General features: G+C 45.6%; 1 protein-coding gene across 7 annotated transcripts in view; it reads right to left on the bottom strand.

Moving 5' to 3' along the window:
• CHKA (choline kinase alpha) overlaps positions 1-23,925 on the bottom strand; it is a 55,557-nt gene that overhangs the window by 16,527 nt on the left and 15,105 nt on the right. For 3 of the 7 annotated variants that reach the window (XM_074371619.1, XM_074371613.1, XM_074371616.1), the window contains exons 2-5: positions 18,211-18,322; positions 8,997-9,026; positions 7,925-7,978; positions 558-671 (exon numbers count right to left, since the gene is read on the bottom strand). In XM_074371619.1, the coding sequence (XP_074227720.1) occupies positions 558-671; positions 7,925-7,978; positions 8,997-9,026; positions 18,211-18,322 (310 nt within the window). The remainder of the gene's footprint in view (positions 1-557; positions 672-7,924; positions 7,979-8,996; positions 9,027-18,210; positions 18,323-23,925) is intronic. The other 4 variants (XM_074371615.1, XM_074371618.1, XM_074371617.1 and 1 more) reach the window with 2 other exon arrangements.

Genomic DNA, 23,925 nt, shown 5'->3' with positions numbered 1-23,925 from the left:
CGAGAAGTTGAGAGACAAGGTAAGGGGGAGGTTTCAGGGCACGCAGGTTTAGGGGACAACACAAGTTAGGCTGCACAAACAGGCCCACCCGGAGATGCTGCGGGTTCCATTCTGGACCTCCACAATGAAGCTGGTACCACAACAAAGTGAGTCACACGGATTTGGGGTTTCCCAGTGCATAGGAAAGCTATGTTTACTCTCCTGTAGCCTATGAAGTAGCAATAGCCTTACATCTCAAAGAATAACATACATACCTTAATTAAAAACACCTCATCGCTCAAAAATGCTAACCACCACCTGACAAGGCAGGGCCACCACAAACCTTCAACGTGTAAAGAACGCAGGGTCTGCAAGGTGCAACAGAACGAGGGAGGCCTGTGCGTTTCTGATTTGATCTTTTGCAAGAAAGACAGGCTTTGATGTGAATTCAGTAGAAATTTTCCTTTTACTTCTGTGATACTACAGATCACGTTTCGGACCATGGCATCTCGGGCTCCCGCGGTGACGAGACAAAGCCCCATCCTCTCTCCAGGGCTCCAGTCTCCAATATATCTTACCGGGATAAATTGCTCCAGGCGGCCTTGGGGAAAGATGCCGAAGAGCTTTGGGCCCAGGGACCTCTCTGCGAGGATGGCGAACATCACGCTCTCCAGAACCATGGCCTCGGCGCTCTGAAACAGATGGCAACAGACCAGATGTTTACTGAGTGCTGCCCATGTGCTGGCGTCAAACGCTCCTTCCCGTGGGCAATGTCACCTACTCCCACAGCAACTCTATGCCTGGGCGTGATCGATATTATTATTCCCACTTTTAACATGAAGAAGCAGACTTGTAAACTGCAGGACCCATGCTGAGCACCACACTCTACTGACAAGATTTAAGATTCAAGCTGAATTTAGGTCACTGGTTCCAAAAATAGAACAGTATCAATATTTTACCACTTCTAATTATTTTAAAACGTACATGAGTCTCAACCCTTGGCATCTTATCAAAGGCCACAGCAATTCCACCCCTTCCCCTGAGGGTTGACCTTGCTTTCAGGTCTCGAGTGCCCAGTGATGGCCTTGAAGCTGGTCTGCGGGTCCAAGATGCTTAAGGACTAAAGATCAGATCTGGGTGCAGGGCTGTGTTCCAAACAACACCTCGCATAGAGCACTCACTCACGGTTTCTGTTTTCTGCTCTCATTCCCAATCTTCCCTGGCATTCAGTGTTTATCTTCTTATCAAAATCTCTTGGATGCTCCAATGTTCTGCCTTTAGTTATTCCTAATAACTAACATGGGACCTAGAGTCATTTTGCCCTCAAAATCCATCCCTTAGTCCCCTTCTCTTAAACAGCAAATTATAGCTTAAGAGTTTCCACCTGTTGGGGTGAAGAAGGTGGAAGAAAGTCCTTAACCAGAGCTGCACCCCAGCCTCTTAAGGAGCTTTTTACAAATGGAGCTTCCCAGTCGATGCGTCAGGAGGGGGCCAGCAGGTGTGGTCTGGAAACACTTTCAGATGATTCTCATCCACCCCTTGTTAAGAAAGGGGCTGTGGGGTATAGGATCTCAGAGAAAGTGTTTAAAATAAAACAGGGCTCTTTAAAACACACTCATATCGCAAAAAGCGGACTAGGAGACTTAACAGGACAAACTCATTAGGCAGTGACAGAATTCTAAAGTTAGTGAGATGAAAACAAAAAAGTAAAAAGAAAAGCTACTTACTTCTGGTATGTGGCCTCATTAAAATAAAAAGAAATTCAGTCACTTCTACCTCTGGCGGGGGGAGGTGGGTCTGCTGGCAGTCTAGCCTCCCCCTCGGGTAACCCCACAGTTAAGACCTGACCATTGTCACCTTGTCAGGCCCGATCTCTAGTCACTGACTTGCAGTTCTGTACATATGATTGCTATGAACAAAACAGTGTCCTCCCAAAATTCATCTGTCGAAGCCCTAACCTCTAGTGTGATGGTATTTGGAGATGGGGCCAGGGGAGGTGACCATGTTCACGTGAGGCCATGAGGATGGCGCTGTAACAGGATCCATATTCTTACAAGAGGCTCTGGAGAGCTCACACACTCACTCGGTGCTCCCTGTCTGTCTGTCTCTCCCTCCACCAGATGAGGACACAGGGAGAAGATGGCACCTGCAAGCCAGGAAGGGGCCATCACCAGAACCAGCCTTCAGAACCGTGAAGAATCAATGTCTGTTGTTTGCACCACTGGACAGGTTTCTATGGCAGCCTGAGCAGACTGACAATGACAACCCAGACACAGCGTCCACGGATTTCAGCAGAGGAGCTGCTGGCAGACGGGTCTCATTTCTTTTTTTTTTTTTTTTTTTTTTTGAATATGCCTTATTTTAATTTCATTTAGTTACATGTATTTTGGAATCTCCTTTAAGACTTTCTTTGTGTCCCATGGATTATTTAGAAGGGTATTGCTTCATTTTTAAGTATTTAGATATTTTTCTGAAGTCTTTCTCTAATTGATTTCTAGTTTGATCCTATTATGATGAGTGAACACACTGTATGATACTAATTTAAAAAATTTGTTGTGGGCTGTTTTATGGCCCAGGATATAGTCAGTCTATCCGTGAAGGTCTTACGGATGCTTGAAAAGAATATGTGTTTTGCTGCTGTTTGAGTGAAGTAGTCTACAAATCAATTAGATCATGTTGGTTGATTTTATTGGTAAATTCTTCTGTATTCTTGCTGATTTTTTGTCTATAAGTCTATCAATTGCTGAGTCAAGGTTGTTAGACGGGTCTCATTTCTTAAACCCCCAGAGAATAACAAGTTCCTAACAGCTCGAGTTAGCTGGCAAAATATTGTCACTCACTTGTGTACTCTTGCAGACGTGGTGGGTACGGTCACTACTGGCCCCATTTATCTCCCGCCTCAGAGACACCCCATGGGGATTGAACCCAAAGGTCTGCAAAGCGTCTCTAACTCTCTGCTGCCGAGTGGAGGCCGGTTTCACGGGCCCAGCCTGGGTGGGTTGCCGGCAGCAGCTCCTGACAGCCTCGTGCCCTCTGTACAATCTCCCTCCTCAAAATTCCAACCCATCCTCTGACAGTTTCCAAAGAGTAGGACCAGGATTTCTTCTGTCCTCGTATCTGGAATTTTGTTGGAGTTAAAATTTGGTTTTCAACTTCTGTGTAGAGTGACTTAGCTGAAGGGCACTGGGGTTGGCCCCGTACAAAACACACACATGCACCCAATCCCAAATATCCTTTTGAGTTTGAAACGTCTAGTTTCATACAGAGATTGAAGCCCCATTTTACAATTTCAGTACGTTTAGCATTTTGCACATCATGTCCACCCAGTACAAAGGCTGCCAGGGACCGACTTCACGTGCAGTGCTGTTCCTGGTACCTCGGCAAAACACACTGTCCAGATCGTCCAGAGCAGTCAGCCCATCACCAGGATGGTAGGGAGAAGATGGAAAGAGATGTAGGAACTTTCCAGCTCTCTTCAGCACTGCTCTGAACACTGAACAAGACACACCTCTGCTCTTATGTGATATCACAGTTCAATATTTATTCACAGTGGGGAGGGTGTTGGTTGTGGAGGAAAAAATTTGGAGAGGAAGAAAATGAAAGATGCCAAGTCACAAGCAAGGAAAACTGACAGGTTACGAAGAACAGCAGGTGATCTGAGAACGAGGACATCACTGGGTCTCCTGATATGAGGAGAGCGAGCCCAGGGAAGGACGGGCGGAGGGGATGGGACTGGTCCACTGCCCACCACGCCCACTCTCGGCCTGGGCCATCCAGGCACAGCTGGCCCTGCTCTCCCAGGAGAGATCAACACCTCAACTAAACTATTTACACAGGCTTCAGAAATCTTCATTCATATATTCACCCCCAAAATATTTACTGACGTGTACTCTGTCCCTGGGAAAGCCCTGGGAAACACGAACAAGACACGTGCGACCACTGCCTGTGTGAAGCCGGACAGAGAAACAGCCGGAGCCAAGCGAGGCCATCAGCAGGCCGTGGCACCTGCAGGGAGGAGCAGAGGGCTCGTGACCGGGCGCGAGGGGGTGGCCACCTCCAAGGAGCTACCTGACGCCTGAGGGGTGGGAAGAGGGCAGTGGAGCCTGAGGGATCAGCAGAGTCACAAATGAAGCAGAGGACAGAGTCAGCCTGGAGCAGCTGGTGGGGCTGTGGAGGGTCTGAGCTATCAGGAAGGTCCAGGCTGGATATCCAGTCCTTGGCATACGGAGAGCATTTAAAGCTAATGAACTGGCCGAAGAGGGGGATGCAGCACAGAGCCTGAGAGCTCCCAGCACTTACAGCTGAGCTTTCATCCGACTGTCCCTGCAGTAAGCGACACACATGACACGGCAACCATACACACACACACACACACACACACACACACACACACACACACACACACACACACACACACACACACACCCATGCCACAAACCTTACCTGCCCACAACCATGAGATACTGTCTACTATTTTCTACTCTATTTCACTGACAAGAACGCTGACATCTGATGCCCCATCAGAGGTTTACAGCCCGCCCGGTGAACCTCCACTTGCAGGTGGGGCGGCAGGAGAGGAGGCAGCTGAAGTGAGGGCACCGAGGTCAGGATGGGGAGAGCGTGGTGCTCTGTGTCAGGTGCCGTGGAGGCGACGAGCAGAGGGCAGAGGATAGTGGCTGCTGCATTTGGCAAGACGGAGGTTGTTGGTGACAAACCAAGAATGGCTCAAGGAGTGAGGGGGCAGGTGGAGAGCGAGTAGAAGAGGGAAGGAGACGGGGATGAGAAGGTGTTAGGTTGACTTTTCATTTCATGCTTCTGATTTTCTTTCTTAAAAAAAAATTAAAGTCCACTAATAAGAACACTGAGATTACTAACCTCTTACGAAGACATAACAGCTTCTTTTTGGTATTCTTGCCAAAAATGCAAAACCTCATCCAATCATGAGACAAGATGAGCCAAACCTAAACTGCGAGATCACCCCTCTCTGCACAGGCAGCGGCCAGTGCACAGCACGTGGGGCACGAGGGGAGGACCAGTCAGTGGGAAAGACTGCTGTATCTCCAAGTGGAAAGATGAGGGATGAGAAACCAGCAGCCATCAAAGAATGAGGTGACAGCACCTGCTCAGGGGACAAGGGGGACGTCTGATGAGAAAAGATAAGTCGTGACAGCCTGGGTTGGGGAGGTGAGCCCACCGGAGAGACCCCCTTCTGAGGCTCAGAATCACAGATGGAAACGGAGCCAGTCCTCCCGACAGGGTGACTCTTCTCTACAGTGTTCAGCTGCTGGGGTGCAGGCACGGAGAAGGCAAGGAGGTGTCTGCGTTCAAAGACTGGGCCAGAAAGGACATCTTCATGAACCACGGCAATTGCCAGGAGGGGTGGGGATGGCAGAGCCCCAGGGCACAAGCCTCAAAGGAACTGGGGTTTTCAACAGAGAAGCAGCAACGAGGAAGGAGCAAGAAGATGCCAAACCCACCAGTGGTCCAAAAGCACTTGGCAGGTGATGGGAAAACGTCCTCCTGGAGAGGGGCTGCGGGGGAGGGGCCCCGGGGCCAGCGGGGCTCCAGAGAGCGCGAGTCAGGGGAGGAAACCTTCAGAAGGGGGCAAAGACCAGCCATCCAAAAAGGCTCAGACAAGACCAATCACCTTCCCTGCTCTGACAGCCAACTGCCTACATCCTGACCCAAAAGAATCATAAACGAAGTCACAGCACCTCTGACTATTAACTGCTGGGCCCCAGGCGGAAGTGGAAACCCAGCCAGCTTTGGGGGGAAGTGGCGTGGGAGTGACTCACAGGTCACCTGAAGCGAGGGCATCTTGGACTGATGAGAGGAAGGGATGAGAAGTGTGTGCACCCACAGGCAAGGGGCAGAATATTCCAGAGCTGTGGCAAGCTTTCAACGATTCTGTACTGCACCCCTCACACCAGGCAGCAGAGCCAAGTGAGACCACAAGAGGTAGCTAGGTCCCGCCCTGAGTTCACTCTCACAAGAGCAGGCAGACATCAATCACATAATACTGAACACTTACATACAGCCCTGAAAGTACAGAGGAGAGGCAAACAGTGCTGTGGGAACGTGAAATGGAGGGGCAAGCCTAGTTTGAGAGCAGGAAGGGACTCCCTATGGATGCAACCTTCAAGCTGAAGTCCAAATTATAAGTGGAAGTTGGAGTGGGAAATGGGTGCAGGATGGAGCATTCCAGCCAGAAGCAGCAGCACCTACAAAGGCCCTGGAGCAGGAAGGAACCACACAGTTTATGGCAACATGGCTGGAGAGCAGGGAACAGGGGAGGACGGTGTGAGATGAGACTGGAAAGCTCCACAGGCCATGGACCTGGTAGGATAAAGCCCACCTGACTTGGCCCAAGGCAGAGTGACCACCAAAGGATTTTAAGCAAGAGGCTGACATGATCAGGTAAACAGTTCAAAAGGCTGACTCTGACAATGATGAAGGAAACAGTTTGTGGGTAACAAGAGTGGACATGGAAGCCCAGAGGGGAGCTGGTGGCAGCATGGACTAGGCAGGTGGCCAGTACAGATGGAGAGAAAGTCAACAGAGCCAAGGTCCCAGGAAAACAACCAAAAGACTTGTGGCTTGGACGTGGGAGTGGCGGGGGAGGGGTATCGGAGATGACCCCTGCTTCCTGGCCTGCCCAAGAGGATGATTTTGACTTTGCTGTTGGGGGAGGGGAGAGGAGGGGAATGTGTATTCAGTCTTGGACGTGGGGAGACACCTCAGGAGACGAAGAGTAGCAGCTGGCATTCGTCCCAAGCAGGGGTGAGGGTTGGAGGAGCGGGGCTGCAAACCCTTGGTCTCTAGGAGAAATGCAAGGACGAGACCGGGGAGAGAGGGCAGCAGGGGAGCAGGCCCTCGGGCTGGGGACTCCGAGCACTTAAGACAAGAGAAGAGCCGAGAAAGAAGACAAAGAGGAGGGGATGAAAGGAGAGGCCTTCACTTTGTGTCTCTGTCGTAGCTCCCTTAGCTGCTAAGTCAAGATAAAATGAGAATTAAAAGTATACTCTGGATTTAGTGTCACGGAGGCCCTAGGACCCAACAGTTTAAATGACCCAGATGGACGAGGGTCTCCACACGAAGGGTCCCGAAGGGTTGAAGATGGAGTGTCAGTCACTTCCCACCCAACGGCCTCTCAGTCGGTGTCACCCTAGACAGCACAAGTCCCAGGTCCTCCAGACCACAGTCCCCAGGAGCAGAACACCCATGGAAACGAGAGGGGGAAGTATCAGCATTTTCATTCCTTCACAATCTCACCTTTTCTTAATTTCTCTTTCTCAGTCATTTCAATAACTAGTGTACAGTGAGTAAAGTCAGTAGATCTCATGGTGTAGATACCCATCTTATACCCACCCGCCCGTTATATACAAATCTGCACGTACTTGGAGAGTGTGGGGATCACTACTCCAGACTCCCCATTTCTGAGCCTCAAAGAGGGGAAGGTCGATACCTCAGTGCTCTCGGCCTCAAGCTCTTCTGAACACATGCATTTCAGAGAGCAGGGTCATTTTCACTCAAATCTGGTGCTTTAGGAAGAAGCCTTTTGGACCTGGGTACCACACAGAGGAAAAAACACTCCTTCTTGCCCGGGGGAACAGGGGCCACTGGGACAGCTGGGCAGTGACACGGTGGGAAAGCCAGGTCGCCTTCACATCAGAGAATCACACACAAAGGTTACCCAAGGCTGCCACCTCTTAGCACCCCAAAAGCTGTTCAGATGGCCCTAAAGACACCAAACGTCCGTTCCCTAAGCTCTCAGTAGAGGATGGGAACCCCTGTGGCTCGCTGGGTCTCCCTGAGGTGGCGCCCAATGTACCGAAAGCCTGTCCTCTCGGACAGACACAGCAGGGCTCTCTGGGGCCGGGAAGAGGCGCTGTCAGAGCAGAGAGCGTACACCTCACACAGACGCAGAAGGGACTTAATTACTTACTTGAAATTCATTTTCTTTCTGAGCTTGTTCGGATCCCTCCTTATTACAGGACCTCTATGAATGAGAAAAAGCAAACACTTCCGGTGAGAGGGGGACACTGAGCAGACACTAACTTTGCAACCATCAGAACAGTCAGGGTTTACACAACATCACTTTAGCGAGTGTTTCTCAGCCCCCCGATGCCCTCAGGACGGTCTAAATGCACCACCAGTGCCTAGCACTGGTACCTACACCCGAGGAATCGCTGCTTTTCTTTACAAGGAAAGGGGTGTGCTGCTGAGACCACACAGCTGTGTCTCACCACCGCCCTGAGTACCTTTTCACAATTTCATTGTTGGAGGAAAGTCACTGGGGGGCGCTCTCCCAATCAGGCCTCCTCAAGACAAATGGCCAGGCCGGCTCACCAGTTTAGCTGGCTGGTTCTTTTGGGTCCACGCTGTCCCCAGGAAGGCTCTTTTCCTGCAAGGGCAGGGAGCGTGCCCATGCCTGCAGCAAGCAGTGGTCGGCAGGGCCCGAGGACACCCCACACAGGCAGGGAAGTCAGCACAGGAGCTGCGTGGACAGGCCCGCCGACTCCCGCTGTCCAGCCCAGCCCTGCTGTCAGGCTGTCCCTGGCTCAGTGTCAATTCTTCCTCCAGCAAAGAGGGCCGTGTGGATATAATACAGTCCCTAAACTTATTTCATATCTTAACATACTTAGAGATACTTTTACATCACTTTCCTCAATGAAATTGCAAATTATTGGTATCGAGGATTCTATCAATAACACAACTGGACTGTTAATACCAGGAGCAACTCGCTGGCTACATCCTTTCCTCACGGCAGATCTTACCTTGTAAAAGCAACCCCCCCACCACAGGTGCTTTGAAAACCTTCATACTACCTTTAATTAGGGGGTGGGGAAAAGTCAGAAACTTACATGTCAGGTCACAACGTTACACTCAAATACCGCCCCTAGAAACACGTTGGTGCAATTAAACTAGTCTGACAAAGTCAGACACCGACGGCCATAAAGGAGGCTCTTTAAAAATTTTAAGGTAAGAGATTCTTAAACGTCCCATGAAAAACATACCTTTCCACTCCACAGCTTTATCAAAAATACCTGTGCCAAGGGTAGAAAGTGTGGACAGGAAAAAAAAATGCCACGTTAAGCAACACCAGCTACTCTAGCACCATCAAAAACCTAGTGATTTAAAGCAACCACTCCATTGATTACACACAGAAATAACATTCCACAGACGCTTTAATGCATATTTTGTTTAAGCAGTACATGTTCTAGTTTACTTGATATAAAAGTAAACAAAATAAATGTCTACGTCCATGTGAAGCTATCTGCAAAAGACTTGCACCTATACATACTCGATAATATCTCTAACACACAGTTAAGTACATTGTGTACGAAGTACAGAAAGTACAAGTGGGGGATATATGATATTTTCATTTGTGTAATCTGCATTTCTCTGATGAAAAGATGTTACAGGTTAAATCCCGTTACAATGAAAGCTACAAAAATGAAAATGTGCCAGAAATACTTTTAGGACTTTGTTGATGGCTTGATGTATGATGTGGCAAGACCAGGGGAGGAGTAAGAGTAAGTAGGCGCCATGAAAGCTTTACTCCTCCCTAAACTCCAACACTCTCCTGAGTGCATCAGACCTATATTTGCAAGTTCCTAATGCATAGGGACTCTATCTTTTAATTTAATGTTGGTCTTCCCCCAAAGCGCCAAGCAACTCCGGGTGCTAACCATACTGTTTAGACAGCACGACTAAATACACACTCCTGCGCTGTGAAGCTCAAGGAGCAACCAAGGGCGATGGAGACAACCGGCCATGGGCAGACTCACAGCCATCCCACTAGCAGGGGAAGTGGCTACAGCTAATTAGAATGCCGAATGTGGCTGAAATGTCCCCCAAATATTAAATCCTTCTGCTTTTTCTCCCCCAAAGAAAGTTAAGGACAAAAAAGTCCTATAATCTGGTATACTGTATATTGATACTTTGTAGGAAAAGACAAATAAGGAATTTGGACATTCTGAAATGTGTCATAACGGGATTTGACCTGTACAAAACTCTCAATGACTATGGTTATTCCTCTGCTGTTATTACTTGAACTGTATCTTCTTAGGGAGATACAGTTAATGGGTTATTGAGTCAACAGAAGTCCCTTTCCCTTGTCTAATGGTGCTCTCAAAAGCAAGTCACCTCATCCAATTTACAAATTGGCTTAGTTCTCAAAGCCATTCCTTTTTAACATATTAGCACCCTGAGTAGAGATGAAACCCATTAATAACCTCCTCACCCCTGCCCCCTCCAACCCACCCCCAAGTGAATGCATTACTTATCCTGTAAGAGCACCATCATGAAGGCAATATGGACTTCTGCCATGTCCAGCCCTCTGTTCTGTTTCCTCAGTACAGAATGTTCAGATCCCTCAACCTTGTAGATAAGACCAGGAAATCTCAAACCCAGCACGTTGAAAGGGGAGAGGAGAGGCCTCCTGCAGAGCTAAGGCAACAAGAGACAACATCACCAAAAAACAGGCCCAAGGACTCTTGTGTCCAGAAAGACAGGAAGTAAAATATAACTTGGAATTTGTGGGATTTTATTTCCGAAGCAAAAATTTGAAACAGTATTAAAACATACTGTACAAATATTTAACATGACTCCAAATTCCTTGCCAACTAACTTGTATATTAATAAAAATTAGCTTTCAAAAAGTTGTAAAATAAAACTAAAATTTTTTTAACATTTACTAGAAATTTGAACACTAATTGGTTATTTAATATTAAATTATTATTTAAATGTTTTATGTGAACATTATTTTGGTCAATTGGGGGGGTAATTAGGTTTATGCATTCATTCATTATGTTTTTAAATGAGGTACTGGCGATTGAAGCCAGGACTGTGTGCGTGCTAGGCATGTGCTCTACTGCAGAGCTATATCCTCCCGCTCCATTGTTTTTTTTTAAATCAGCTTAAATAGAGACAGACTGAAACCTTCATGGAAGAAATATGATGTCTGGAACTTGCTTCAGAATAACCCTGGAGAATGAATGAGGGTAAAGATGAGAGAAGGCTGGTGGGAGAGAAAGATGGGCAGTGGGCCCTCAGGGCTCATTACACTCTTCTTGTCAACTTTTGGATGCATCTGAAATTCTCCGTAATAAAACATTTCTTACACACTGCAACTTTAAGACCTGAGAAGTCAGAATGCATCAGGTATGCTTAAGAAGACACCCAATTCTATGAACATACTAAAACCCACTGAATTGTACGCTTTAAATAAATAAGTGAATTGTAGGCTAGAAAGAGGATACAAAAACAAAAAAGAAGAAACCCAATGATGATTAAAAATATATTGCCACTGACTCCCTCCCACCTTCCCTGTTCTTTTCTTCCTATTTCGGGCTTGGCTTCAAGAGAATCTGCAAGTATTCATTACAATCCTTGAGTTTCATTAGAATGCGATGTAGAAAACAGGCTAAAGTGGTAGCAATAATAAAGGGGATGTGGTTTACATACTGTTTTAAAGTTATAGAAGATTTTTAAAGCTGAAACATATTTTTGATTGACCACTTTTTTAATACTTTATTACTGTATTACTTAATTATTTTATTTTGGTGGGGTAGGGTAATTAGTTTGTTTATTTTTAGAGGAGGGCCTGGGGATTGAACCCAGGACCCCATGCATGCTGAGCAGGTGCTCTACCACTTGAGCTATTCCCTCCCCCCAACCAATCACTTTTAAATTTAAAATCTAAATTCCTAAAAGCCTAATTCTATTAGCTGGGACATAAGATGAGCCAATAGAGGACTTTCACTTTTTACTTTACTTTAAAAGGTGTTTTAAAGTAGATGTTACTTTCACAATAAATATATTTGGTGCAAGTTTTCAAATGTTTCTTTTCTGACAAAATTGCATTTAAAGGCTTTTGTACTTTAAAGAAGACTATGAAAAAAGTAAGTTACAGGTGATCTTCCACAATATAACAGGTTTATTTCTTTAAATTTGTTTAAGCCAAATAAACTCTCATCATTTCAATAGGTTTAAATAAAAGATTCTGCTAATGATGAGGGAACTGGTTTCATGATTAAACTACTTTAATAAAACCATATTTGTGAGATGAAACAGACAAATGATTTCTAACATTTTATGTGAGTCTCTAGACCTTATGCAACCTACCCAAAGAACAACCTAAAACAATGTGACCCTGTTGGGCTCTGCAAAATCGATGCCCTGATGAACAGCAACAAGAGCCTAGGACTTCTAAAGGCTCTAGGCAGACACAGTCTAGTAGAAGGGCAGGTGAGTGGAAGCCCAGGTAAAGAAGGCTCCTTTCAGGGATGTCTCAAAATTTGTCTGACCCAGGGTAACCTTCCGCCCCAAGACTCCAAAGGCTTCCGAGCACCTTGGGTGTAAGCATCCCAGGGGCTGACTTGCAAGCAGCGCGCTTCCAGGCAGAGTGCCCTCGCTCCTCCGGCCTGTGTCTACTTCCAGGGCCGAGCCGTGCCACTGAGCTTCACGGAGGTACAGGGTGGGGGAGGACACTAAATGCTAAAGACAAAGAGGAAACTGTCTTTCTAACTCTAACCCAAATATCAATACTTGCATGGTGTTTCCTTAATGCTGAAAGTGGTAAGAAGGAAGAAGAGGCTAAATATTCCTTACGAATTTTCAAGTTGAGGGTCCATCAATTTCTATAATTACTGAACGTTTGTCATTTTCTACTGAGGAAACAGAAGAAAGGAGTCTGATTTGCCTTGGACAAAAAAATAAAACAGAAAAAAAAACCCAAAACAAAAGGTGATATATTTACTACATAACATTCTGAAATCTTAACCACTTACATCTTAAACACGCACAAACTGTAGCTGGTGCTACTTAACGAAAGCATCACGACTTTCTCTTTAAAGAAACATTTCTTGAAACCAAGAACTAAAAGAAAGAAATTAAAGCTGTAGAGAATGCTCCAACTTCAGAGGACTCATACTATACCGTGAATCGTGTCTGTCACCTGGAAACCAGAGTGCTCCAGGCACGACCGCATGGGCAAGCCTGCAGCAGAGAACACATGCACAGACAGCTAAGGTGGTACATTACCCCCAGGTGCCCTTCACGCCACCCAACAGACATTCCTTCCCAGGAGGGCAGGCTGCGGTCACACCAGCGTTCCAGGGACCAGAAATCTGTATTGGCTTCATGCTATAAATCCCAAACATTTAAGACCAGCAAGACAAAGACACTTTGCATATGTCAAAATTAGACACGGTAGTCTGTGGTTTATTTAGTTATCAAAATGAGGCACCAAAGCAGGTATGGAAGGACTATAGACAGTAATTTGGCAACTGTCTTTGGAGAGTCTTAACTGAAGAAATACTAGGTGAGACTAAATGGGAACATACAATACTAGAAATATGTTTTACTTCTGACAGGGTAGTTTAGCCTACTTTAGAAATAATGATATCATACTCAAAGTGCAAGGGTTTTGTTGTTGTTGTTGTTGTTAAGCAGAGTAAACAAAATAACTGAAACTCACAATGACCCTAACACAATGAGGAAAAGTCTCGAATCCACCGTGTTCAGCCAGCAGGGATGTGTCCCCAGCTGCTCGGGACAGAGCGGGGCTCAGCATGCAGAAGCACGGGTCCCACCGCCTCAGTTCTGGAGGGAAATGCTGTCAGTAGCCAGCTTCTCAGTAGCCAACAGTTTACTATCTGCGGGCTGCTCTGTATTTTACTGTGACTGAATTTTTAAATAAACTGGGGTTACGAGAAAACAGGGAAGATAACATTTTGTTTTCTGGATTCAAAAAAGACTATGTCCCAAATTTTATCTTCTGAGTCACTAATACATATCTGCCTTGTGCCTTGATGCCTTTAATTTGATTATGGTTAGTACTTCAACAAGCACTAATATTAGCCTTCTATTACTCAAAGAACAAAACAAAAACATTTTCCCAGACAACACTCGAGAGATCTTTGGTGAATTATAAACGTTCATGCCTGTGAGACTGTTCAGAACGGTGAGGCCCAATCTCTCCATTCATGCACAGAAGGGACGGGCTCAACACAGTCACTGCTCCGACAGAGGGAAGGACAAAAGCATCCTCCGAGGTTCCGCCTACTGGCACAGGTTACGTTGAATGAACAATACGTACTGACATTTGTGTCTTCCACAATTCATGATAAATAAGCAAACTGGTTATTTGTAATCAGCCAGACTTGCTCCTGTGAAAGGCTGCTACTGGACGATGCAGAGCTCACGTTCCTTCCCAGTACCAGAAAGGAAAAAAATCAAGTTACACGGACAGCGAATTCTATCATTTCACGCTCTCTTCTAGCAACTATATCTCTTTGCACAACGGCAGAGGCTAAACTAGTACTCCTCAAAACTCCTACTCAATTGTCCTACCTACTTTAGTCATGGGTAATTTTAGAGTTGCATTCGGTTTCCATCGTCTGCGCAGCTGAATGAGGATGACCTCCTCCTCATTAAAGTTAAAGCGAGCCTACGTGAAAAACAGACCCTAAATTATACCGACCTGCGTTGCTTTCAGATCAGACCAATAGTTTTGTTTAATAATTTCCTACAAATATTGTATAGCTGTTTCTCGAACAGCTGTGTGTGTATCTTATCTTGTTCAAGAGGACCCATTCGGTCCCTTGTCCAACACGGGACTTTTCATAAAATTCCCCGAAAATGAATACAAATCCTAAACACCTGGGAAGTCTGTGGGTGTCTCATCTTACATAGAAACGGGGGCTGGAAGAGACAGATGTTTGTGGGGCAGAACTGTAAGCTTAAACCAGAAGGTTTTGCCTTGGCTTTCTGCTACTTGACCCTACATGAACTGCACCAAAGAGCAGTCTTATCAGTGCCGCTACGGCAATGAAAGAAGTTAGACATCTCGCAGCACTGAGATGAAGAAAAATGAGAAAGTCGAGAGGTATCAAATGATTTTAAACCAAGTTACTTGTAAATGATTGTAAATGTAAATTAAAAAATACTTCTACTTAATATCTGATTCCTGCAGAGGTAAAAAATTCAAAAGCTCAAAACGAGAAGGGAAAGAAGGGACACACTAAGCTAAACCAGTAAGCAAAACAGCTACATATTCTGAGAAAATACGTAAGTCTATCCTTATGTACAAGCATCAGTTAACATTTTTCAAGGCAGGAGCTTATCCTAACCCACCTTGCAGGAGGCCACGACTGCATTTATCAGGCTGGTTCAGGAAATACCAGCTACACTTGTGTAAGTGCACATACGTGTCCAGGAACGTGCCCTCCTCCACGGTAGAGGAAAAATAAGGAAAGCATAACATTTGAGCTGTACGATATTTTTGTCTTTAATCCATACATTTATGAAAGTAATGTGATCTATTATTTGGGCTCCGTATTTGCTCAGTCACATCTCTCAGCTGATGCAAATCCTGACAAGTTACCATCAATTCTGGCCATTTTTTGTTGTTGTTATGATAGGAACCAAAGTGTTCTTGTACACTGTAAATATCCCTCCTTCCATTCTAGGCCAGATTCACTGCAAAGAACTGATCAGCAATATGACTGAACCCAGGCTCCAGCAACAAAATAAATAACAGCTATTTTAAATCTGAGTTGAAAACAGCTGAAGAGGAGTTTAAATGTACTGTCAAATCCCTGGTGCAGTGCTGTGGAAGCCCAGGCGCATGCCGCCTGGCTCAAGTCTTCCTGGCCCCCTGGCCTCGGCCTCCACCTTCCTCCTTCCCTAGACCGAAGTCCTTTCTCAGAGTTCCTGAATTTGTTCTTCTCCTCACGCTGCCAAAGTGTTCAAGTGGCCAAGAGTTTACAATGGCCAGTAACATCTGAAACTAACTGGCAGCAGGGCCCTGCCAACCCTGAAGAACTTGGGAACCAAAAAGACTTGAGGCTGTAGGTTTCCCAGTTTTATTAAGTTCGAACTTCAGCAAAAAAGTTCAGCAGTACTTGAACCAGGGACTCGATCAACTGAGTAATTATACTGATACAGAGTCCCACCTATACAGCAAAGGAACGGCTTTTTTTTTTAATATATAAAAATGAGTTTACTGTCTCATAAGCCAATTGGGAGACTGTCAGACGTGCCGCTTTTCTGGCTACTGAGCTACTTGCTTCCCTCTCTACCCACATGCTTTCAGGCGCAGCTCCTGCCCTTCATCAGTAGCTGTAGCTTCAGGAACAGAAACTAACAGCCTAGTAAAAATAGAATCGAGACGCTAAATGTGGAATGTCACCCACAGATCAGAGCTGCACATAAACATATTCTGTCCTATCAGTTTGGTAAAAGTTAATTCCATTTTAAGTGGCTTCAGTCATTCTGTTTTTCTGAGTTACCTAATAGTCTTTTTTTTTTTCCCACCCTTAACAATAAATAGGGATGTAGAATTCTGTTAAAACAAAGTCTATTTCCAGACATTTCTATTGCACTTAAGTACTGTAAGGTAAGAATTCCAGGCTGCTAAAATTTCAAATAGGACCAAATAATAGCTACGGATGGTGAATCTTCATTCGGGGGAAAGGAACCTGCGAAGTCGCAGGCTGTGCTGCAGCTGGCTCTCAGGACGGGACCGAGCCCTAACACAGCACGCTGGAGAGCTATGCTGGCCAACACAGCCACTACCGGCCACGTGCAGCTGCTTCGGTTTAAATTAATCAAAATAAATAAAATCGAAAACTCCATTCCTCAGTGGCACTTGCCGCATTTCAAGCCTTTGAGAGTCACACGTGGCTGGTGCCCAGCATGCTGGACAGCACGGACCCAGAGCATCCCTCGTGTCCATGCTGCCCTGCTGCTAGAGAGCACGGCCCAACGCCTGGCTCAGGAGGAGTGCGTGGTGCACGTTTAAAACTCTCCTATTTAAGTTATAAATGGAAATGAAAGCCTGAGAAATCAGATTTAAACAACAGTCTTATATCACATGCAATTCCAGCAGCTGGTTATTAAAGTATTTTTAAAGTATTGCTTAAATGAAAGCACATAAAACAAATGAGCAGAAGTGGCACTTAATTGTTATAGAAAGTTCTCCAAAAAGAAGGGGGGGGTGCTAAAGATTAATTTTATTAAAAGTGCCAAGAGGACATTAATTGGGTATTTCAAAAACTTCTTTGAAACTGCAACTTGATTGAGTAAAAAAACTAAACTGTGTGGTAAACTCAGACCCTATTCTGCTTATGCACTGTCGTCAGGGGTCCGGGTGGGCTGCGAGTCAGCCTGTGTACCTAACTACACGCTGATTGTTTCTAACACTCTCCGGGCCTAACCACTCTCGTAGCTTGACAGGGTTAAGGAAAAACTATCCAGTGAAAAGGTTCAGTCACATTATGACAATTTTTTAGTTGAGTTAACATCCAGAATGCCATTTTAACTTTAATGTTTCTAATTGAAAAGACTAGCATTTTTAAAAAACTAAGAAAATTATTCTCCATTTCACGAAGATTAAAAATGGGCCCTTCCAAAGAAGATTTAAATGGAAACCAAAATTCTAACGTAGAAATATACTCACATTTGTATGTGTGGTCAGTAAAATGATAAATTCAAGGTATAAATAGTTTCTAAGAAATTCAGACATTTGGGAGATCTTATATACTTACTTAAGATAGTTCAACAAATAAGGCACTCTAATTGAAAATTAGATTCAATTTTTCAGTAATATAAAAATTTAGAAAGATTAAGAATTTAACAAATTCAAAGTTTAGAAAGGGATCTCAAAGGGAGGTAGTTAATAAATTCAGCCTTGATTCTTTTTTTTAGATTTTTTTTTTTTAATGGCGGTACTGGGGATTGAACCCAGGACTGTACATGTGCTAAGCACACACTCTACCCCCGAGCTCTACCCCCACCCCCAAATTCAGCTTCCCTGAGATCATACTCTTCCACTGGGACTATCCTGTAAACTCTTTTTGATTGTGCTATAAAAACAACACCTTCTCCACATAAGAATTTTACAAACTAAGACTGCACTGAAAATTTCAATGTGTGGAAAATCTAGGCACCATCAAACATGATTAAAGATTTAACCAACATTGTACTTTCTCTGGATAGAAAGCTGGAAATATGTGTACTAGTTTACTAACAGCAAGTAAAGATGGGATTTCACTTAGAATATAAACAAAAACCAAGTTGTGCAGCCCCTTTAAAACAAAAGCAAGATATTGAAATAGCTTTCATAACACCACTAACATTTTAAATCTCTTCCCGGGTAATTTAGGAAAGAGTATCAGAACTGCAAGCAGGTCCCTCCCGTCCCCAAGCAGCCGAGGGACTCACCATCTTCAAAATCGCCCCGTACAGCCGCAGGAGCACCTTCCGAGGCTCGTCACCAACGGTGGCCAGAGTGTCAGGTAAGGAGCACTGGAACAGCATGTTACTGAGGCCACCTCTGTCGGAAACAAGAGGATGGTGAGTATCTATTTTGAAAGCAAACTAAATCATTCTTCTTGGATAACCGCGGATGAGAAGTCAGGATCCAGCCCCCAAGAACTGTTCTAAATATTCACTTCACCTCTCAGGACACTTGCAACATAAATGATTAACCCTATGGTTTGCAGATCAATTCCATGAGTCACATTAAAATCAGGCAGATTCCCAATCTGTTCTTCTAGAGTAGCGTTAGGGAAGTTTTTTGTTGTTGTTATTGTTGCATGTGTGCACCTGCCTGGGATAATGACAAGGAGTGAGGACCCTCTTCAGCCCTGGGAATGGGGGAAATCCCAGACGCATTCCTTCCAGCCCACATTCATCTCTGATGCAAAAGTTCCATCACATTCCTAGCATACAAGGTTATAATCTTGGAGTAAGACAAACCATCCCCTCTAGGACTTTTCAATTGAATTATGGTTCCAAGGTCCACCCCTCCTCAACCAGTTTTGACAAATGGCATTTTCAAAAAGCCTGCAACATGAACTGGTCAATTTTATTGGAGCTTTCAAAGGAAATGGGACACCTCAACACTCTACACCTTCCACTCTGACTACCAAAGATAAGGAAGCTAGGGTAACACAAAACTGAAATATGCTCTGCTCCTTGCCCTTAAGAAACTTCTACTCTAATGAAGAAAGCAGACATAAAACTCCACGACAGAATTCAAAAGCGTGGGACAGTGTCTGGACTAGATGCTTCAACAATGTCGGGTTCATCAGTATCACACGGCAGTGGGGGCGGGTGCAGCTCAGTGGTAGAGCGCAAGCTTAGCATGCCTGGGGTCCTGGATTCAATGCCCAGAACTCCCAACAAAAAATAAATAAATAAACCTAATTACCTTCCCCACCCCAAAAAATTTTAAAAGGAATAACTACAAACAATAAAGTTCTATACAGTTTTTATGAAAAAAAAATATCACACAGCAGTATACACACAACTTTTGGAGAAAAAGCTATCAGCAAACTGAAGCACAGCTTTCTAGAATGATGTCCCTCAGTCACAGGAGCCACCAGCCTCTTTCCCTGTTCCACCCATGAAAAGTCTTGTGAAGCTGTGCTCCCCAAACTGAGGCTGAAACACGAAGCTAAATTCCATTATCACATGCCCAACCACACAGAGGGTATAGTATAGCCCACGTTGACCAGCACGGCCAAGAACCAGACCAAGCAAAAGAGCTCAGTTTGTGTGGGGAAGAAAGATAACAGGGAGAACATTTATCTGGAGGTTGTTACTGTTGCTGTATTAACGTTGGCACAAACATTTTCAAAGTTCTGCTCCTCATTCGCCAGCTGCCATTACAGCGAGGAGGGCCTGTGAGACCAAGTGCTGGCAAATAAAACATAAAGGAAGTGCTTGTGAGGCTTTCGGGAAATCAGGTTAAGACATGCTTTGTCCCCGCTTCCCCGGCCTCCATCCTGCTGTCTGGAATGAGGAGGCGGTGGTGTGTCAGGACTAAGCTACGGCCTCTGAGCTCCAGGTCCACACTGCAGGTCTCTGAGGTGATGCTGGGCTGGGACCCCGCTGCTTACACGCCTCCTTTATCAGCTGCTTCCGTCACGGGAAGGAGGCTGGAAGGCAGGAGGAAGGTGGTGTTTGCTTGCTGCTCCTGTTCCCATGAGGCCGTAGCAGCACGTCTGTTCCAGCCCTCACCTCGAGGGGCAACCCCAGCACCAGCCTCGGGGTCCCCTCTCAGGGTCCAGCTCAGAGGTCAGGGTCCCAGCAATGGCCAAGCAGGGCCCTCTCCGTGGAGGTCAGGGTCCCAACTCTGTGGCCCCTCCTTTCAGCTTCCAGGTTCTGATCACCCTACTCTTCCCAGGGCCCTCCAGCCCCAGAAGCCTGCTTTAATCACCTGTGTTCCCTTTCTGCTTTTTCGGTTCTCCACCCACTGCTCACCCAACCCCTATACTAAATTCTCTAGGTCTGCTGAAACACCTAGTGTTGTTTCCATTTTCTCACCCGGGTCCTGACCAGTGCATGTGGCCAGAGCTTTAGCAGCTTCTTAGATCATGAGATTAAGAGTGAGTGACATCCTAGGAACAGCAGAGCCTACAACCCCATCAGGCCCCTGGAACGGCCATACTTGCCCAGCCTGGCCACTTCCAGCCTCTTTAACACAGGAGGGAAATAAATCCCCACGTTGTTTAAGCCTGGGGTCCTCGTTACAAGCAGCTAAACCCAGCCCTCCCCGATACGGCTTGTCACCACAACCACTTACTCCTGCTCTTCCTGTCTGGAAACTCCTCACTCCTCCCTGCTATCTAAAAACTGCCTACTGTTTAAGACCAAGTTCAAAATCCAACCTCCTTGAGAAGCTTTCGCTGACTTCCCGGCTGGCTCCTTGAAGGCAGGGGTAATGTCTAATTTCAATTCTAAAGGCCCAGTGGCCCCAAATGGTGGAAGCTCGATAAAGACTAACCCTTGTCCCACTGAGTCTCCCTCTCCGAACTCCTCCCTGCTCCGTTTGAGAACTCACTGTCTCTCACTGGTCTCCAACAGGTTCGGTGCATTAGTCTTGGCTAATTAGACTGTTAGCTTCTCAGAGGACAGCCCCATCCTCCCGGCAGAGGGCATCATGCTAAGAGAAACCATAGGCTTCAGAGACCGGGAACCAGGGATTTAAATCCCAGTTTTGCACTTTAATTGGCTGTGGAATCCTGGGCACGTGGCTAAACCTCTCTGAACCTCAAAAATTCACTCCTCTGTAAAAGAGCCATACTTCACTTAGTCATGGTAAGAGCTTAGAGTCATGGCGCCCTTGGGCTGCAATGTTGTGTCCCCAAAGAGGCTTAGAGCATGTCATCCTCCTGACAATCTCCAGGGCAGATGCTGGTACTGCCTCCATTTCATGGAGAAGGGAACTGGCTGAGCCAGGACTCAAACGCAGGTGTCTGGCTCCAGAGTGTTTGCTTTTAACTCTGATGCTGAGAGACACGAGACAAAGCAGGAGGGCACCAAGTGCCACCTGAACACACTGCAGGTGCTGTGGCCACTGCCCAGTCGACTGCAAGGGCCTGACATCAGGACTGGTCTGTACTGACCTGCATCAGACACATGTCTTTGCTCCCATGGCCGCTGTAACCATCACAAACTCAGTGGCTTAAAACAACACAAATTTAACATCTTGCAGTTCTGGAGTTCAGATGCCTGAAAATAGGTCTCATGGGGCTAAAATCAAGGTGTCAGCAGGGCTGCATGTGAAACGGACATACTGCATTCCAGGAAACACATATGAAATAACTAAAACAGATTTGGACTGAGCCAATGAATTTCAAACAGGGGGTCTACAGGGTGGGGATGAGGAATCAGTGTTTACTGGACACAGAGGTTCAGTTTAGGAAGATGAAGTCATTTTTGAGATGAATGGTGGTGACCTTTGAACAACAATGTGACATACTTAATGCCACTAAATTGTGCACTTAAAAATGGTAAAGATAGTAAATTCTACACCATGTATATTTTACCACAATTTTAAAAAAAGGTATGAAGTCCTGACGCATGCTACATCATGAACGAGCCTTAAGAACGTGCTCAGTGAAAGAAGCCAGTCACAAAACACAGATATTATAGGATTCCATTCACATGAAATGGCCAGAACAAAGACATCTATAGAGACAGGGATTGGATGGCTGGGTGCCTAGGGCCGGGGCGGACAGGGGCTGGAGGGGCAGGGCTTCCTTCTGAGGTGATGAAAATGTTCCAGAATTGATTGTGGTGATGGGTGTACACACCTGTGGCTATATTAAAAACCATACATTAAAAACCACTGAATCCCGTTAATTTAAATGGGTTCACTGTATGATGTGTGAACGATATCTCAATAGAGGTGTTTTATAAAAAGAAAAAAATGACTTTTTTCCCCATGTAATGAAACTTGAATATGCTCTACAGAAACATTTCACAGATGTAAATATAAGTCATTTTTAACAATATTTTTTCAATAGCTTATTTAAAAGAAGAGCAATCACAGTACCTGGGAACGTCTGCAAGAATAAGGACCTATTTCCCCGAAGGCAGAGGAGTGGTCTGGCCAGTTAAGGAAGGACAGGAAGGCTCAGGTTCTCCCTGAAGGGAGCGCACAGACAGGAGGGCCCAGGGAGCCGTGACCTTTCTTCTCTTTCTCTTTCTCCCGGGGTGCCTCAGGTGCACAGCTTATCAGAACTGCCCTGCCACGTCCAGTCACAGCCAGCACGGCTCCTGGCTTCCAGGCAACAGGACAGACATTACATCAGTTAGGAGCCCTTGTTTTCCTTCCTGTCACATACTCTTGAAAGCTCAGGCCTCGGCGAGAGCAAACAGATGAACCACTGTTCTGAGCTGTGTAATTCGACCCAAAGTTTATCCCCAGACTCCGAAAGAAGGAAGGAAGGCCAGCTTGGCCAGAAGCAAGCACACACCCTGGAAATCCTTCATCCTTGTGTTATCTGCAGCCTCTTGCTCAACAGGGTCTAATGGGAGGAAGTAAATCATCGATTATTTTTTAGGGACAACCAAAATATATGAAACAAGGTCATGGTCACAGATAACCCCAAATGGGAGAAACCACCTAGATAAAAGCCAGTCACCAGCAAGTGAAATAACACAACCAAGAAGAACACATGCTGGGACAGCAGGCCACAGAAACGACAGCAAACATCCAACAGCCCAACTTCCCGTATGGTTGGTCATGGGTATCTCCCAAGTAAAACCCCAGGAATGCTTAATAAGGATTCCAGGAAAGTCTGAAACTTCAACCTTTTGATCATGTGGCAGAACAGCTTCGTAATAAACATACATGTCATCATTAAATTTAGGCAGCATGAGATAGTCAAGTAAGTAAGATATCAAATAAAAAGAAAATAACTCATTTATTTCATACTCAGCACATGTAATAAGCAAGCCTCGGCAGGTAGGGGGCTGAACCACGCAGAAGTCACGGCTGGTGGGAATCCTAACCTGCGCCCTGGGGACCTGTCGAGAGCGCATCCCTAAACCCCACCCACAGGTCTCTCAAAGGATCCCGAAAGGATAACAAGCAGAGGAAAGAGCTGCTTTCACAGACCGTAGATTAGATAGGAAAAAAGTCATTTCAGTTTCTCATAGCTTATCAAGAATCAATTCACAATTAAGAATAATCTGATGCTAGCAATGACAATGACAACACACATAGAACATAAAGGATATTTGAAAAAGACATGCAAAAGCAAAGCAAAGAACAAGCCCCAGATCAAAGAACCAAAGGCTCACTGGTTTATACACTGAAGAAATTGAATGTGTGAAAGCGGATCCACCAAGCTGCCCCCGGGGGGAGCTGAGCTGCTTCTGCACGTCCAAGATCATCTGCACACCTCGAGTGACAGAGAACCTGGCTGATCTGGGCAGGTAGTCAGAACCTCAGTTAAGTTCATCAGTTTTGCTGAAGAACTAAACTAGGCTGCTTTAGCATGTATCACATTGTTTGACTTTCAGATTTTAGAATCCAGGTTCCAAAAACGTGTGTGCACGTGGATTAGAAAGACCCCCAAAATAAAAAAAGATAACTAGTTACCCAAATTCTACCATTTGAACACAACCACTCGGAACACT

This window comes from Camelus bactrianus, chromosome 10 (genome assembly GCF_048773025.1).
Source record: "Camelus bactrianus isolate YW-2024 breed Bactrian camel chromosome 10, ASM4877302v1, whole genome shotgun sequence".
Lineage (NCBI taxonomy): Eukaryota > Metazoa > Chordata > Mammalia > Artiodactyla > Camelidae > Camelus > Camelus bactrianus.
The sequence above is the reverse complement of the archived record's forward strand: the minus strand, read 5'-3'. Positions and strand labels throughout refer to the sequence as shown.